This window comes from Coffea arabica, chromosome 4e (assembly GCF_036785885.1).
Source record: "Coffea arabica cultivar ET-39 chromosome 4e, Coffea Arabica ET-39 HiFi, whole genome shotgun sequence".
NCBI lineage: Eukaryota > Viridiplantae > Streptophyta > Magnoliopsida > Gentianales > Rubiaceae > Coffea > Coffea arabica.
Window position 1 is genome coordinate 4408244 of NC_092317.1, and position 18575 is coordinate 4426818.

Here is an 18575-nt window from a genome sequence, read left to right on the forward strand (position 1 = left end):
TTGTTACGGGTCAGCATGAACCCAAATGGGACTCTGTCTCATCGTACTGCAGATTGCATGGGGTGAACAGAGGGCCGGTCCAGTGCCGAAAGCGATGGAGTAATCTTGTTAGCGACTTCAAGAAAATAAGAACATGGGAGTCACAGGTAAAAGAAGAAGGTGAATCGTTTTGGATGATGAGAAATGATTTGAGGCGGGAGAAAAAACTTCCAGGTCACTTTGATAGAGAAGTCCATGCTGTCCTCAATGGAAACTCCTATCAAGCTGTAATGGGAATGAGTGTAGATGGAAGAGAGGCTGTTGGGACATGTGTAGCAGATACTGAGGATGAGGATGAGGAGGATGTTAACAGGGGGATAGAAACGGGGGTAGTCTTTGATAGTGGTACTCATGCCAGACCAGAAACTCTAATTTCACATCTTGAGAAGTGCGCTCAGGGGAAAATTTTCAGGGGTCCAAACGTACAAGTTGCAAGAGAAAGTCCAAGAAGCAATTCCCCTGCTCCAATGCCTCTATCAGGTTTGATACATGCTCAAGTATCCTTTCATCCAAGACTTCAGCAAGCAACCAACTTGGTTGATTGTTCAAAACTGCCGCCCACTTCCTTTTATTTATTATTCTACACCTTCAAAAGATATACAGTATAGGTTTGGTTAGCTCATTCAACTATATATGTCACTGTTAGACTTATCTTTCTCTAGAGGATGCTTATAAAGTTAAAATCTGATCTGCAAATTGAATCTCTCCGAGTAAATCTTCTGTTTTGCTTTCAATCACTGAGTGAGTCTTACACGAAAATAGTTCTTTTCCCTTGAAACTGTTATGCTAACAATTGCCTCTTAAAGCAGAGAAGCATTGTCAACACTTTCATCAGCCATACTCCAACCAAGGTAAACCTAGATATCTTCATCCCATTATGTCATTTATTATTAACCACACAGAAGAGGGATGACATGCTATTATTTCTCCATATTCAAAAAATTCATGCTGTCACTATGAACTCGTAATATTAGTCAGAATTTGTATATCTAGTCTAGTTAATCAATGATGAAAATTTTTCAGTTGCCTAGCATTTGTTTAACTAGCTTGTGACCCTTAGGTCCAGCAAAAGGAAAACAGCCAGGCCCACATTTCTGGACAAGAAGAGTCTCTCAGGAGGATGTGAAGAGAAGAAGACTATCCTTGGATAAATGTGAAGATTTCAACCTCAGTCAGCACTTGATCAAGGTTTTGGAAAGAAACAATCGTGTACTAAATGCACAACTGGAAACCCAAAGAATGAACTCACAGTTAGACAGAGAGCAGCAGAAGGCCCACACTGATATACTAAGTTCTGCTCTCAGTAAGATTTGCGATGCTTTTTCAAGAATTGCAGATAAGTTTTGACAAAGGAAGATAATACATGTTCTTTGCAGCACCAGTTTTTACCCCAGCATTCAACCTATGGATAGAGAATTTATTATCCTTGTGTAGTAGCAATTAGATTCCTTTACTTCCCTAACATATCAAAAGTTGCTCTAGCATTTTAATGGTATTTAATTCTCTGATGTAAAATCCTTGACTACCCAGGTCATTTCCCAGTAATGATTTGATTTTTTTTTTTCCATTAAACAGCCTTATGGTAGCATTCTGGGTCTTAATCGGAAAGCTCATACAAAGAGCACACATCAAAGTATGAATTCCATAGTAGGTCATTGTCACTTCGTCTTCATCTTCCTGCAGAAAATAACGAACCACGAAAGGGGAACCAGAATCAAGCATTATTTTGATGTCAAAAACCATACTAAAGAAAATGCAAACGTATATACAGCTTCAAATCACCAAGTGATGACATCTACATTCAATTATAGTCCAATGCTTTAACAAACAAAAATTGTTGAAGTTACAGTTGATACCTGATCATCAAATCTAATATACATGGTCTAGGAGGAAACAAAAAGAGACAAACAACATATGGAAATTAGAGCTCTAAAAAACTTCTGGGAGTCTCCTAATATCTAGCCGTTCAGAAGAGGAAGAAGGCAAAAATTCAGCTCTAACCTCTTGTTATGCACTAGGCAGGAACAGCCTCCACAAGCTTTGCAAAATAAAATTGTGTTGTAACTAAAGCTCTCTTCCTTATTTTCCAGCCAACTTTCTGCAAAGCCCTCTCGACATCAGCCTCTGCATGAAGATATGCCCTTGTAGCCTTTGAAGGTCCAGGGAACAATTCTCCAATTCTCTTCAACAGATCATAGTAAAATGTCTTGGGAGCAAAACTAAGAATCAACCGATTCTTGGCTAATGAAGCAAGATGAGCAATCATGGCGTCTGCCTTACTTTGTGGATAATGTATCAAAACATCTAAGCAGACTACCGTGTCATACTTGCCATCTAAGCTTTCTAAGTCCTTCACTTCAAATTTTGGCATAACTGGTGCCGGTGATACCTCATCTTTACCTTTCAACAGCTCTGCTTCCGCCTGTACCAACCATGGCTATCAAAGCTAAAATCTTATAGATCCCACACACTAGTATGGAGGTAAGAGTTTTACTTAATTAGACAATTGAAGATTATTCTTCTAAGTGCTAGCAAATAGGACTGCCCTTTTTTTTTTTTTTTAAAAAAAAGGGCATTTTATCTGTACAGCGTCTTATCGATTGGATAGTTTATAGTGAAATCTTTTGGGGTCTATAACTAAACCAAAGGACTACATGAGTAAACTATAGACAGGTGGCATTGTTGATTTAAGTTATTGTAGCCAGTAACAGGGAACATCAGATAGAGAGAAGAGACTAGAGGGGAAAACGGACATTTTCTATAATTATATAAAAAAGAATCATGATTAGTACAAGGCACAATATTAGGACTTAGGGATGTGAATTTACCCTATTCCGGACCTTCATTCTTTTCCACTCTTTTTAATTGGTTATAAAAATTTCAGCTTTTCATCAAGATGACTACTCATTGTTAGCATTTTAAGCAGCTAATTATCGCCAAAGAACGCATTTTTACTGAATTTTTACGAAAAAACTAGAAAAAGAAATTGTAAAGCATGCCCCCAAGAAATAGGGGAAAAAAATAGTTGCTTTAGCTGATCAATGCAATTAACCAATTAGCAAGATGATTAGTAGTAAGGCTCACCTGCTTCTGAGCTTCAGCAACCATAGCAGCCGAAATATCGCTAGCCAAAACAACGGCCCCTTCCTTCGCCAAGGGAATAGCCAACGACCCGGTCCCACACCCGGCATCACAAACAGTAACTCCCCGCAAAGACCCTTCATCCATCAACATTTTCAAAGCATTTTCCACTGTTTTGGAATGCCCAACTCGAATATCCAATTGAACCTTATTCACATCGTCCGTGTCCCCATAAATCTTCTTCCACCTCTGAAACCCATTATTGTTAAAGTACTCCTTAACAACCTCCTTATCCCCACCGCCAACCTCCTCCGCCTGCATTTTCCGCCGCCGTTCCGGGTCAGCCAGAGAGAGCACCGCAGCAAGTGCTGCCACTGACCCGCCACCAATGACGGCGACTGTGGTTCCGTCTAAGGTAGGAGCCATCGAGACAACGTCGGTTGCCGTGGATAGTGGCGGAATGGCAGCAAATGTGAAGGATTTTCGGTGAGGTTTGGTGGGGTTTAGGGTGGGGTTCGGGGTGAAAGAGACAGGGGAGAAAAGGGCTGAGGAGAAAGCCATTTTAGGGGTCAGTATTAAGGTGGCCGCCGGCCGGAGATAGAGTCCAGTGTGCTAGTTAAAAGGTGAAGCTGTCTCGTTGGTGATGATGACGATGACGATAATGTAATCTGAAACGGATATGATTTGGCGCCAGTCGTTCTGGTGGGTCCCCTTCTTTTGTATCGGAGGCGGATGGCTCTTTTTGCCACTTTCTCGATTTAATGAATGGAAAATCGTTTTACTTTTTTCAAATATGGTTACGTTTTTCATGAATATATTTTTATTTCATGTATATCAAATCGTTATAGTAATTTTTTTAAAAATATTCAAAAAATGCAATCCAACAAGGCCTAACTTTTTCATTTCTTATTTTTAAAAATATAATTTTACGTCTCTTATAAATTTATAAATGTCAAATTTAATCCCTATCTAGATTTCTAACTAATTTTTTATTGGAATCCATCACATGCCTGTACGTGATTATTTTTTAAGGGTAAAATTGTTAAATCAAATTTTACATAATCTCATCCATAGTCTCTCATATGTCACAAAATAAATTATTCTGTTCCTCATGTTTCTCAAAATAAATTTTTTATCCCTCGTTAACCTTGTGTGTGAATAGTTTTTTTTTAAAAAAAAATCTATGTATATATCTATTTAATTTCACCTGAATACTACGAATAGCATGTAATATATCTTTATTTGATTTCACCTAAACAGACTAATTGTAATTATACACATGTTATTCAATTAATATATATATATATATGTGTGTGTGTGGGTTTAAAACTAACAATTTTTTTTAAACTCATGTATATATTTATTTGATTTCATCATGTGAATTTGTTTAATATTTGTGACCTTTTCTCTTTTGATAATACTTCATTCATTGAGTTGTATAATCAGGTAATCTAATTAATAGGTCATAATTCAAATTTTATAGTCATGCTAACAAATTGTAATTTATATCTGAAATTTCTACTCGCCATTTTTAGGACTAACAGTTGAATTAATTATCTTGTGATTGTTTTAAAATTTGTAAGTGCCAATCACTTACTTCTTTTTATCATACTTTTCCTTTATTTATTTTTTATGTCCAAATTAATTCCATATAAATACTCGACAATATTTAAAATTAAATCTCTTATTTGTTTTCAATTTTTGAGTAAAAAAAAATGAACATGAGTGAAAAACTAACAATTTTTTAAAATTAATGTATATATTTATTTAATTTTACCTTAACAGTATGAATAACATGTAATATATTTCTATTTAGTTTCGCCTAAATAAGCTAATTGTAATTGTACACATGTTATTCGTATTGTTTAAGTAAAATTAAATAGATACGTACATGACTTAAAAAAACTATTCATACACATGATTAATGAGGGATAAAAAAATTCATTTTATAAAATGTGAGGGATGAAAAAATTCATTTTGTGAAATATGAGAGACAAAAAAATTTCATTTTTTAAATATGAAAAACTATGAATCGGATTATGTAAAATTTGATTTGAAAATTTTACCCTTCAACAATGATCACGTGCAAGTCATGTGATGAATTTCGATCAGAAACTAATCGGAAACCTAAATAGGGACTAAATTTGACGAATATAAATTTTTAAGGGATGTAAAATTACACTTCTAAAAGTGAGGGTTGAAAAAAGTTATTTTATCAAATGCGAGGGATATTTTGAACGATCTTTCCTCTAATGAATGACGAGAATTGCTAGGATATAATTTTGATAATTTTTTTCACTCTAACAAATGCTCATATATGTGCAAAAAAAAAAACTCCTATGATTATTTTTTCTCAAACAAAAAAAAGATAGAACAATAAATACAACAACTAATACAAAGTAAGAAAACAACCCATAGGTAAGGATAATAATAGTAATCTAAATTAAGCTACAACTCTCGATAAGAGAATTAAATTTAGAACTTTCTAATTTACTTACCAACTTAAAATTATGGATTTTTTGTGATCAGTGGACACTATAAGTTAAGTATTGGGTGGTGATTAAATGTCAAGTGTTAATTTTTTTTTAAAGAGTGGAATTAACCTTGATAAGCCTAAATACAAGAGAAACAATAATGCAAATAAGTTTCAGATAATAAGCGTATCATCTAGATTATGGTTGCAAACAAATTAAACCCCTTTACGAGTTGATTTAGTCAAAACTCAACTTGAGTTTGGTTAATATCAAACTCGAATCGAGTTCAAGTTAACCAAATTGAGTTGTCAAGCTCCAACCAACTATAGAAAAATTTAACTTATTAACTTGCGAGCTAACTTGTATATATATATATATATATATATATATATATATATATATATATATATAACTCGAATAGACTCGAACTCGAACTCAATTTGAGATCGAGTTTGAACTCGAGTATTACGTTAAAAAATTGTCGAGTTTGAACTTGATGAAATTGAGCTGAGCCCAACTCAATTAAGCCGAAAGCTCGATTTAACTCATCTGTAGTCCTAATCTAGATAAACTGACTACTTACTGGTTGAAGAGGTTTCAGTCTAATGGTTAAAATTAAAATCCTAAAAATTAAATGTCTTGGATTCTAATCCTCTGCTCCCTCCTTACTTTTTAAATCTCATATCTCATCTACTGGAAAAGAAATTTGTTTTAAGAAAAATTGACGACTCACTGAACCCGTTAAAAACGTCCAATGTCAATATATGCATGTTTATGATTTTAAAGAAAAGTGTAATCAAATTGTTCTGAGTGCTACAGAACAACAACGAGAAGAAAACCCTCCAGCCATTGTACCACAAATCTCCACTATTCATTATGAATTCGATTACACAAGTCAATTCTGATTTTGGACAGGTCTCAGAGGGTAAAACGGGATGGGAAAACTGTACTCAAGCAACTCCATAGTGGACTGCCCTTGATATTCACTAGACGATTGTTGCCCCAAAGCAGGGCCCATATGTATTATACAGAGTTATCATGCATTCAATGGGAGAGCCCAATGAGTTTGAGAAAGTACGTCCAGGGCATTTCCCAAGGCCGCTAGCAACCCAACAGAATTTATGATGCAAAGTTTGTCTTTTGCTTGGTTAAGCAACCAGATGCTTAAAATGCTTAAAGACTCGAACCAGATCTGGGTCTATACGATGATTTCCTACACTATTAGAACAGACTAAAATGGGTGTTTATTGTTTGTTCTCATAATCACTATTGCCTAATGTTGCAAAAAGTTATATATTAGTCTTTTTCGTTAAATAGCAGTACTAGTATATATTGTAAAACAAGAAATCATTGAGTTTTGTTTGCCATTTTGTTAGGCTTTTTTTCCAGAAAAAATATTAGACACTTTAATGAGGCATTTAAATAGGTTTATCTGAACGCAAAACCAAGTCCAAAGGAACGAGGATATGGCTTTATGTACACATAGGCTTCATTATTGAAACAAAACAAAAGATAGAAATTAATATCCGATGATCGTTCAATTATTGGCCTGTAGTCACATCGTATCCTAAGCCTTATCTTTTAATCTTCTTGGAAAATTCAAGCAAGGCATTGTCACTTTTAAGCCCTTAAAGTCACGTGAGTTGTGACCACTTCTGCGATTATTTTTCTACTGGATGACTAGGATCTGATAGCACTTCTCCAACCACTGGCCTTGAGTCTTGACTGACCCTTAACTTAAGGGTCTGAATTGTAAGTAAAAGAGAAATGGACGCTTAAACTTGAGAATGGTCGTTGAGGAAGTCCAGTATGTTGAGAAGTAACAACATGTCCTGGAAAAAAGCTTTTTGAGCAACTACAAAAATTAGAGCCAAAAAATGATCAAATAACTGGGAAGGAGGCTGGGCTGTTGTATGTTTATGCAGGATTTCTGAATATGTTTAATCTAGTTTTGAGAGAAATATAATCCATTCATTCAATCGATAAAACGAAGTGAAAGTTTACAGCAAGTTATTCCAACAAGATACAAATCTATGTATATTTTCAAGGAACTTATAATATGATCGCAGAAGTATTCGTACATGTGGCTGAAAATAGGGTTAGGATAAATTTAAATTAGATATACCGTATAATCCTACTTTCTAGGCACTAGATTAAGAGGTTAGATTGATATTTTTCGTGATTTATGTTTACATTGATTTCAAAACAATAATACGACACCTGCTCACCAGATTTACCAGCTGGGCGTAAACATACCCGGGAAAATAGCTGTATGAGGATAAGCTAAAAACAAGCAGAATCTCCGGCCACTCGCTCCAGCAGTCAAGTCAACACAGCTACCTCCGCTGTGCCTCTTTCCACTCGCACTCCGCACCATTTCTGCTTTTACTAGTATTTCTCGTTTTACTTGCTCAAAAGTCTAAGCAAGACTCATCACTGCCAGCCCCGCATGATAAAACCATTAATCATCGAATCCATTCGTGTAACCGAAAAGAAAGGCCTCCTGAAACTGACAAAATTTCCGGCTATAACTGGTACTGCTTTCAGCTGAATTCCATTGCAAGTTGCACAAATGTCTGCATTCAGTAGTTTATTTGAGTGTACTGATTCTGTCTTGTCTGTCTCCGTAGGCCCTTTTTAAGCGAGGATCGCGTGTACGATCATTGGCCTCATAGGTGACTGAACACAAGCCAAGAATGGCTAACAAGTTGATGCTGCTGATTTTTGTTGTGGCTTTTGCTTTGTGCGTGGAATCAAAGTATATGGTCTACAATACCGGTGCCAAAATTGTGCCTGACAAGCTTAATGTTCATTTAGTTCCTCATTCTCATGATGATGTTGGATGGCTCAAAACTGTTGATCAGTACTATGTTGGTTCCAATAATTCAATACAGGTTCCCCTCTTTGCATTTTTTAACTTGATTTATTGTAATTCAGTACTCTGCTGCTGCTGCTTCTTCTTCTTCTCTCTCTCTCTCTCTCTTATTGGTGACCACAATGTATGACTTATTATGCAGGGTGCTTGCGTGCAAAATGTGCTGGATTCTCTCATTCCGGCATTACTGGCGGATGAGAATCGAAAATTCATTTATGTTGAACAGGTTTAGTAGTTGATATTGGCAATTCATATGGAAAGTTTTGTGCTTTATACTTTGTGGTTATTTAGAGGGATCTCAAACAAGGAAAATTGATGAAGTGGGGTTGATTGGACAGGCCTTCTTCCAGAGATGGTGGAGGGATCAGAGTCCTGCAATGCAGAAGATAGTCAGGCAACTAGTTGATGCCGGCCAACTAGAGTTCATGTATGGAGTTAATAGATCCAGACAGTACATTCTGAGCATTCTAAGAGTCAAGATATAGATAAGAAAGGAAATTGACTACTGACTAATGGTGTCAAATTTCTGTTTCGTTGAGTTCAGTAATGTTGTTGTTTAGGAAACTGTAACAAACATGTGATTTTTATTGGGATTATGGTTCTAAAGGATGTATATTATCTTGTCCTTTGATGTAGAAATGGGGGCTGGTGTATGCATGATGAGGCAGCAACTCATTACATTGACATGATAGATCAGACAACATTAGGTCACAGATACATCAAGGAGCAGTTCAATGTGACTCCAAGAATTGGTTGGCAGATTGATCCATTTGGACATTCTGCTGTTCAGGCCTACCTTTTGGGGGCAGAGGTATTATTTTCTAATGGATTGCTGAATATGTGTAGTAGTCGGTGTATAAATTATATTCAATGGTTGATTATTTGCCAAAAAAAATGTGGATCCTTTGTCGACCATTTTGTTTTCAAAGCTCAATGTGTATGATTGAGGTGAAAATTTGAAGAGAAATGGCCGGTCTTTGTATGGCTACATGTCCCAATTTGGGACAACTGATACAAAGCATCTGTTGCAAATGGACTGACTCATGCTTTTTTGTTGGCTTAGCTTGGATTTGACTCTTTTTTCTTTGGACGCATTGACTATCAAGACAGAGCAAAACGGAAAGCTGAGAAGGCTCTTGAAGTTGTCTGGCAGGGTTCTAAGAGTTTGGGTTCTTCAGCACAGGTTAGTTGCAGTACTTTTTTAGTTCTCAAGCATTTTTATGACTGCCTATTTTATTACTAGGGATTTAAATGGCAGTCTCTCTCTTTCTCTCACAGATATTTGCTGGTGCATTCCCAGAGAATTATGAACCTCCAAGTGGTTTTTACTTTGAAGTAAATGATGATTCTGATATCGTGCAGGTATCTATAGAGAAATAAGATAACTGGTTATTCAATATATGGTGAGTACAAGCAGATGATAATTTTCTTAAATAAACTGCAGGATGATATGAATTTGTTTGATTACAATGTTCAAGATCGTGTGAATGATTTTGTTGCTGCTGCTTTTTCACAGGCAAGTCATATTTTAGTTTTAGCTTTTATGCTACGAACTCCACTTGTTCTGAACTTTTGATGCTCATTGTGAACAATTTCATCTTTGTTGTCTTCCTACGAATCCAGATATAATTTTCTGTTGTAAAAATTTACTTGCATATTCAGTTGGGTATTTTTTTTTCTGATATAAAGAAGAAGAAATGCATGTAAATTTTGACTTGACATGATAAGTCAGCTATCTATCCTGATTAAGGGAAAGGAAAATCTGTATAGAGATACGATGGTAACAGTTGATTTGTCATTTTCTCAAAGGCATTTGCTACAATAGCTCATAATTTGTTGCTTAATTGTTTAGGTGATGTTTTATCAGAAAGAAGCAATTTTAATTCTTTGTTTCTTTGACAGGCTAATATTACTCGAACAAATCATGTCATGTGGACCATGGGAACAGATTTCAAGTATCAGTATGCTCGGACATGGTTTCGGAACATGGACAAGCTCATTCATTATGTCAATGAAGTCAGTCTCACTTTTAGTAAATCGGATTGGTCTATAACTCAAAGTCCTTGTGCTGAATGTCTGCTTTCTTTATAAATTGCACCAGCAAATCATCTATTAGTCGTTTCCCATTTTCATGATTTTTCAGATTGTTCAATGCGTTGATCTTTCAATGCACTTGTATGTAGGATGGCCGCGTCAATGCATTATATTCAACACCATCAATTTATACTGAGGCAAAATATGCTTCTAAGGAGTCCTGGCCTCTTAAAACTGATGATTATTTCCCGTGAGTCCAAGATTTGGAAGTTAACTTTTTATTGCTGGCTAACAACTTTCTTGGTTTGCTGCCTGTCATTAATCTGGGAATTAATGCTGGTGCTCATCAGATATGCAGACCGCATTAATGCTTATTGGACTGGATATTTTACCAGCAGACCTGCAATTAAACGCTATGTTAGAATCTTGAGTGGGTACTATTTGGTAGGTCATCTGCCGTTTTATCTTAATTGATAACTATGGTGCTGCTGCATATGCAGTATTTCAGTTCTTTGTTCCTAATTAGACTCCTACACATAATCAGGCAGCTAGGCAACTCGAATTTTTCAAAGGAAGAAATGAAGCTGGACCAAGCACTGACTCATTGGGTGATGCATTAGGGATTGCTCAACATCATGATGCTGTCACTGGAACAGAACAGCAACATGTGGCAAATGACTATGCCAAACGTCTATCAATAGGTTACAAGGAGGTAAATTATACTCCAGATGATTGAAACTTTGATGTTTCTTTGATGGTTTGGATGAACTCATTTTCCAGATGATTGGTACTAACTTAAGAACTTTCAGGCTGAAGATGTAATTTCGACTTCACTCGCTTATATAGCACAATCATCATCAGAGTCTGGACTTAAATTACAACAGGTATCTATTGGAAGAGCTCTATCAACTTTGCTGATTATTAACTTTATTTCTTCCCAAGATATAATTTTCATCAGCACCTTGTCCATTAAAACTAAGCTGCGAATGCTTTTTGCTCTAATTCTAACATATAAGAATCTACCTAATTTTTTACCTTTGTTCGAAAAAATCATTGCAGATACTAATCTAAATAGTGGCCTTTGGTTTTTGTCTGGTATGGGAATGCCTTGGACAGATATAAGACATATCTCAACAATTGTATTGAATTGTTTAGCTTCTGCCTTTGGAATTTATTTATTTGGTTTTTTTTACAAGGGTACATTTTTTTTCTTGAAAGATCACTTAAAAAATAAAATGTCTAACTGAAATCAATATTTTCTGATTGCTTTACAATATGCATGGTGTTTATGGAAGGATCTTCATTTTTGAAGTTTGAAGTTCATTAATCCTTATTACTAAACCAGGGAATGATTTCTTTTTTCCTTTTCCTCTCTCCTACAAGTAATACTTGTTTCCTTTTTGTTTCCGAGGTTGGTTAGACATTGTTGTTGTTTGTTCATCATGTGCGCTTTCTATTTGTGGTGATGACTTCATGCAAGAATATCTATTTACCATGGACTATCTCTGTTAGATCAAATCTAAGATAAACTATACCTTCTCCCTTTTTATTCTTGAGTATCAAGCTGACTGGTTTTGTATTAATTTGATTGTAACATGTCATATTCCCTCTTTTACCAGTGTCCACTTCTGAACATAAGTTATTGTCCTCCATCTGAAGTTAATTTATCTCCTGGGAAAAAATTAGTAAGTGAATCTCTCTAGAATGCTTTCTATCTTTTTGTATGAGTTTCTCTATTTCCCTTATTAGTAACTGGCATGAAATAGGCTAGCTATCTAAGATACTGTCTATTTGTAGGTGGTCGTGATCTATAACTCCTTGGGGTGGAAAAGATCTGAGATTGTGAAAATTCCTGTGAGTATGCATTAGATATTTTATTTACCATCCTTACCTAGCTTTTTGCCCCATTTATTACTGGTAACTATTTCTCTTAACTGGAAACAAATATCATTTTAGTGTTATCTTTCAACTGACATAGCTTTTCCATTGAACAAGTTTGCTTCTATTGCATTTTGAATTTTGACTTCGATGAGCTTGAAGACAAGTATGCACAAAGTATAAGTAAATAAATCATTTTGAAAACTGGATATCTAAAAATATGTGGGTACATGAAGTCAAGGAAAAAGGTAAAGAAGCTAATCTATCTAACCTGCAGTGCGAGCTTTGGATTTGCAGGGAATATAGCCATTTCTTTTTCATTATGCTAACTGAATTGTCGAGAAGATTGTAGTTTGCTTGTTACAGATCTTTGTCTCCTTGTGCTGACCCTTAATACATTTATTTGAATATCTCTTGTATAAGAAATACTCAGTGGCACATGAGACTATCTTGAAGCAATTCACAGAAGGTCAACTGAGGCATGAACATCAAGTTTCTCTTACTTTATCCTGGACAGCGATTATCCTACGATATTTTTTTCTTGTCATGTTATACGCTATTACAGTTGGTCCATGTTTTTAACATCGCTCTGCTAACTGTCTCTCTCATTGTATATTCAAGCAAGACTTCCTTTTCAAAAGAATCTGCAACTTTGCCTGGTATCTACATGCATTATTGTATATGGACATCTTTTCTGTTTCTTTTTGCTTTTAGTCCTACATGGTTGTCAGGTTAGCTGTGAGTAACTTCTGATGTTGCAAAACATTAGGCAACTAAGTTTTCTGCTGTTTTTGAATTCCCAATCTTTTGTCATAAACTTGCCACAGGTTGTCAGCGCGAATGTCATTGTTCAAGATTCCACTGGAAAACAAATCGAATCACAGATCCTTCCTGTAGTTGATGCTGCAATGGCCCTACGGGAATTTTATGCAACTGCAAATGTTGGAAAATCCCCTGTAGGAGGCCCCCTATATTGGCTTGCTTTTAAAGTGGAGGTTCCTCCTCTAGGTTTTAGCACATACACTGTCAGTAGTGGTAAAAGAGCAGGTTAACCATCTGATTGCGTCTCTTGAAAGTTTTTTGTGACTTGTTATTCAGCATATTAATCTCCAAATTTCTTCTTGTTCAATATTCCATTTTTTGTCACCTGTTGTAAGCGCAGCTACTACTTCAGTAAGGGAGAAGTTCTACAGATCTGATGGGAATCAAAATGATGCTATTGAAGTAGGGCCTGGGAATTTGAAGCTTGTATACTCTGGAAGTGATGGAAAACTGACTGGATATATTAATGGCAAAAACATGGTAAATATTTTTCTTTTATGTAATATATCTGCCCCTTATGCAGACTACACTATGAAGGCACACCTAAATAGAGGGCAAGCTTTTGCTTTGCTAGCATCCCTCTATTTTCCCCTCTCTCCTTTCTACAAACCATCATAAATTTGTAAGAACAGCTGTATGCAAAGGATGTTGTGATTTTTACGACATTTTTTTCCTTTAATCATCTTCTTCAAACTTTAAAATTGAGTTAAATTAACATCGATTTTACTAACTGATTTCTTTCTAACAAGGTCAAGTCCTCTCTAGAGCAATCTTATAGTTATTATGTTGGAGATGATGGTACTAAGGATGTTGCACCTGTGGTGCCTCAGGTATTATACCTTTTAACTTGTGTAGTTTCCTTAACTTGTTATACTTGTCTTAAACTTTAATGTTTCTTTCCACATGAAAACTAGTTTTATCTTAAAGATCTGTTATTCTCTTTCTCCCCTATTTCTGTTTGTGTGTTGTCTTCAGCTCAAGATTATGCCAACAGTGCCTAACTGTTACTCTTGAATCTTGAAGGCTTCTGGAGCATATGTTTTCCGGCCTAACTCCACATTTCCCATCCAGTCTCAAGAAAAGGTACAAAAATCATGTCAAAAGTTTAACCAATATGATCCCTCATTGCCACTAATAAAATAAAGTTTTATTTTATTTTATTTATTTTTTTGATGTAACAGATACCAATTACAGTTCTTAGGGGACCGCTCTTTGATGAAGTTCATCAGAATGTAAATTCGTGGATATATCAGGTTATTGTGCAACTAATTGATATTTAAGCCTCTTATTCATGTTCCCTTATGTCCACTCCCCCCCCCCCCCCTCTTCCTCCATCAGATTTCTTGTATCATGTAATGTCAAGAGCTCTAGAAGAATACCATGAGGAGCGTTATGACAGATTGTCTTATTCATCAATTCTTGCGCTCACTGACACTCATCTCCCTGCTCCTTAGTACCGTCTCTACAGTGGACACAATAAAGCACTATTGTTTTTCAGAGTTTTTATTTCGTCACTAGTGTATGCAACATGTCATTTGTCAGATTACACGAGTCTACAAGGAAAAGCAGCATGCTGAGGTTGAGTTCATTGTAAGTTGTCAATTTAGTGCATTTATGGATAGAAATCTTTGGGGTATTTCAGTAGATGAAGTTTCAATTTCAGCTGTGGCTCCTAATCAAGATTTATTTATTCCAGGTTGGCCCCATACCCATTAATGATGGACTCGGCAAAGAGGTTGTAACACAACTTACCACCACCATCAAGAACAATAAAACATTCTATACGGATTCTAACGGTCGAGATTTCCTTGAACGGGTTGTTACATAATCCTTTTCTGGTGCATCAAGTTTTATTTCCCCCAAGTATAGCACTTTTCTGACGTTTAATTCGTTTTTTTTTTTTTTTTGGTAAAGCTTATTAGATGTTCAAAACTTTTGGATGTTAAAAGGTACATTTATATTGTTATATTAACTTTGTTTGCAGATTCGGGACTACAGATCTGACTGGAACCTTCAAGTGAACCAGCCTGTGGCGGGAAACTATTACCCAGTATGTTTGTGTTATACTTAATATATGACTCTTAAACCTTGGGTTGCATGAGAAGTGTTTCACTGTATCCAAAAATTCCTATCTTAAAACAAACTATAGAACCGCTCTTAACAGAAATATGGTGTCTGTTGTGGAAATAGAGCTAATATCCCACAGGAAAGTTTTGTATTCTTAATTTCAATCACCCTGCAGTTTCAAAGGTTTGACAAAAGCTGCTTTTAAATTTCGGAGTTGTTGGTAACATATGAGCTAATCAGTTGGTTAATGACGAATTACTAAAGCAAAATTTTCATCATGATTACCTCTTCTTAGTCACGTCTGTGTTGCTTTTGACATACCTAGCGGGTTGGAGAAACTTATGCACAAAGATGTTAATTTACAAGACCTGAACTTTGCAGTTCCTTTTCTTCAGGGCTTAGCTTATCTTCTTCATTTTACGGTTAAGTCACCTGATTTGTCCCTAATTATCAGAGTTTCTTGCTTTTTGATTCTGGGTTGCTAGGTTTGCCCATCGCCCGGCATCCTAGCGTGACTTGAATGAATACCTGTGGAATTCTGTTAGCGATTGTTGTCTGGAATTGAACTTTAGATACAGAAAATATTGCTTGAGTATGTCTTTGATAAAAATAAAACAAATACTGCATGAGTATGTGGGTATCTTGGAGATTTTCTTTTACTTATTTCTATTCTATCATTTCGATTTTTCAGTACTAATTTCCGTGTTTTACCCAACAGTCAAGCCAGTTACATGAAAACTTGGGATTGGAAATTTTGTACTTCTCAATTAAAATAATTAAGAAGGATTAACTGAAAACCGAGAGTGGGAAGGGTGTGGGGAGAGGTGCGAGGGTTAAAAAAAATAAAAATTGATATAGTAACCCGACTAGTACTTACAGGCAGATAATCCATTTTAAGTGCAACCCGACTAGTATCTATATTTCCTGTTTGGGACAGGGTGATAATCCATTTTAAGTGTGACTTTTAAAGATTGGTGACGAAAAGAGTATCCACTTTAATGATTTTTTCCTACGCTAAGTAACTTTTTTCTTCTCTTACCTTATATATGCCATGACCTTGTAACTTGTATATGTAGCTGCACCATTTATTGCAGTTTTCAGGTCAATTAGAGAAGGAAGGTTTAAGGTTATATATAGGATATTGGTTATGCACTAGTAAATGGATTCAAACAGTGGCTTTTTCATCTTTCAGATCAATCTTGGAATTTATATGAAAGATAAGGACACCGAGTTCTCAATCTTGGTTGATAGATCTGTTGGAGGATCTAGCATTTTTGATGGGCAATTGGAACTGATGCTTCACAGGTTTACTCCATGTTTTTGCATCCTCTTCCCCTGCTCTAAGTCTTGCCATTTCTTTTCCTTTTCTTTTCCTCCTGGTGTTCTGATTATGGGGTTAATTTAATAAAGTTAATGTTAGGGTGACTTGTGCACTTTTATTTATTTGTGGGTTACAGGAGACTGCTTGTTGATGATAGTAGAGGCGTTGGAGAGGCATTAAATGAAACAGTCTGTATTCCTAGTGCATGCAAAGGGTTAACTGTAAGATAGCAAACACTATCCAATTCCTTATTCTCTAGTTGTTTTATATAATTGTTTCTGCTTGCTATTGCTACTTTAACAAATGGAGCTAGTGTGGTTGTAATCAGAATTTGGCGTCCAAAAAATCCTAGTTTATCTTAATTCTTCGCTTCTAGTATGTGTTTTCTAGTTTCCAGAATGTGTGAGTTGTAAAACAACTGGTGATTTATGGTAAAGGTTTTATATAATGTAAGGAAGCGATAATGAAATTCTTCTCATTTCATAAGTTCATATAATTCTGTTAGTGCTAATAACATGTCTCTCAGGTTCAAGGCAAGTTCTATTTTAGGATTGATCCACTTGGGGAGGGAGCTAAGTGGCGTCGATCATTTGGACAGGAGATATACTCTCCACTTCTTCTAGCCTTCAGCGAGCAGGTATGGGAAAGACCTCAAGCGATCTTATTGCCATTGTGTGAATATTACTATATTCTAACATGATTTTCATATAACACAGGACGGAGATGAGATGACCAATTTTAAAGTTCCAACCTTTACAGGAATTGATCCTTCCTATAGTTTACCTGATAATGTGGCATTGATAACTCTCCAGGTATGTTTTGGAATCTAACACGGTACCCTTCAAGCTCCTTCGAATTTTACCATCTTCTTGTCCAAATTAATGAGTTCATCATATTTTTGTCCTTGTGGTTTATAGGAGCTTGCAAATGGAGAAGTTTTAATTCGCTTGGCTCATTTATACGAGGTTCTTTTTTCTTTTACATTTATATAGATATTGTTTCATTTTTCTGTTGTGGCCATGTTATATCTTAAGCCACCAACCATACTACAGTGGTGGAAATTTAATACTCCACATACTTTGTCTCTACTAGGTTGGAGAAGACAAGGACCTATCAGTACCAGCAAGGGTGGAGTTGAAAAAGTTATTTCCCAATAAACAGGTTGAGCACGCTGCTTTGGATTCTCATCACTTATATAAGTAACACATTGCATTGGTTAATCACTAATCGCTCCTCATGAACTTCCTCCAGATTATTCAAATTACAGAAACAAGCTTATCTGCTAACCAGAAGAGGGAAGACATGGAAAAGAAAAGACTAGTTTGGTCAGCAGAAGGTTCAACTCATAAATCCCAAAGGGTTTCAAGAGGGGGACCTGTTGATCCCATTAAGTTGGTGGTCGAGCTAGCTCCAATGGAAATCCGCACCTTCTTGATCAACTTCAGCAAAAAGTTGTCAACTCTGTGAACTGCAGCAAGGTAAAGAAACTTTGGTAATGTCCCATTTTAACAACGCTGAATTGTTTTTCCTTCGCATTGATCTTTGAATTGGTTGGCATTTTATGTAGGTGCAAAAAAGCATGATGATCAGAGTGTATTCTAGTGTTTTGCTTCAATAAAGAATGTTGGGAAAATGTATGGGAATAAGCGGCAAACCACAAGACTCTTTTTAAAGTTTTGCTGGAATCAGTCAGCAATGAAGCGAAGAGGCAAATTGTGCTGCTTTCTTTTTGGGTCTTTTGTTCCTTCTTTTGTGAAGTTGTCATCAGAATAATAGCGCATTAGGAATGATTTAGGTCCTATGTTTAAGATGTACTAAATGTAGAAATCAGCTGATATAGATTTGCACCATGTTTTAATTTATGAATTATTATGCGATAATTGTCTGAACCGTTTGGCTAATTATAATCAGTAAGGCAAAGTTTTCATCAACCTTGGAATAAAATTAGGTAAAAAGCAACATGGATCCGGAAAAAATATTTGAA

General features: G+C 35.8%; 3 protein-coding genes across 3 annotated transcripts; 2 read left to right on the forward strand and 1 right to left on the reverse strand.

Moving 5' to 3' along the window:
- Positions 1-176: 176 nt before the first annotated feature.
- On the forward strand, positions 177-1386 carry LOC140005827 (trihelix transcription factor ASR3-like). Its single transcript, XM_072046789.1, has 2 exons — positions 177-519; positions 1100-1386. Exons 1-2 carry the CDS (start codon positions 177-179, stop codon positions 1384-1386), a joined length of 630 nt encoding a protein of 209 aa, XP_071902890.1.
- Positions 1387-1573: 187 nt separating this feature from the next.
- LOC113742755 (magnesium protoporphyrin IX methyltransferase, chloroplastic-like) lies at positions 1574-3792 on the reverse strand. Its single transcript, XM_072047276.1, has 3 exons — positions 3124-3792; positions 2041-2461; positions 1574-1716 (listed from the first exon to the last, which is right to left on the reverse strand). Exons 1-2 carry the CDS (start codon positions 3679-3681, stop codon positions 2054-2056), a joined length of 966 nt encoding a protein of 321 aa, XP_071903377.1. The 5' UTR covers positions 3682-3792; the 3' UTR covers positions 1574-1716; positions 2041-2053.
- A 3989-nt stretch (positions 3793-7781) lies between these two features.
- On the forward strand, positions 7782-18522 carry LOC113739679 (probable alpha-mannosidase At5g13980). Its single transcript, XM_027266969.2, has 31 exons — positions 7782-8128; positions 8225-8488; positions 8612-8695; positions 8808-8896; positions 9106-9280; positions 9533-9652; positions 9748-9831; positions 9914-9985; positions 10372-10485; positions 10653-10753; positions 10854-10947; positions 11048-11215; positions 11313-11387; positions 12123-12188; positions 12301-12357; positions 13209-13428; positions 13544-13683; positions 13953-14033; positions 14227-14286; positions 14385-14456; positions 14746-14793; positions 14900-15019; positions 15188-15253; positions 16463-16575; positions 16728-16812; positions 17118-17228; positions 17308-17403; positions 17509-17556; positions 17684-17752; positions 17843-18069; positions 18159-18522. The coding sequence occupies exons 2-30, from the start codon at positions 8291-8293 to the stop codon at positions 18056-18058; spliced, it is 3042 nt and encodes a 1013-aa protein (XP_027122770.2). The 5' UTR covers positions 7782-8128; positions 8225-8290; the 3' UTR covers positions 18059-18069; positions 18159-18522.
- The last annotated feature ends 53 nt before the right edge of the window (positions 18523-18575 follow it).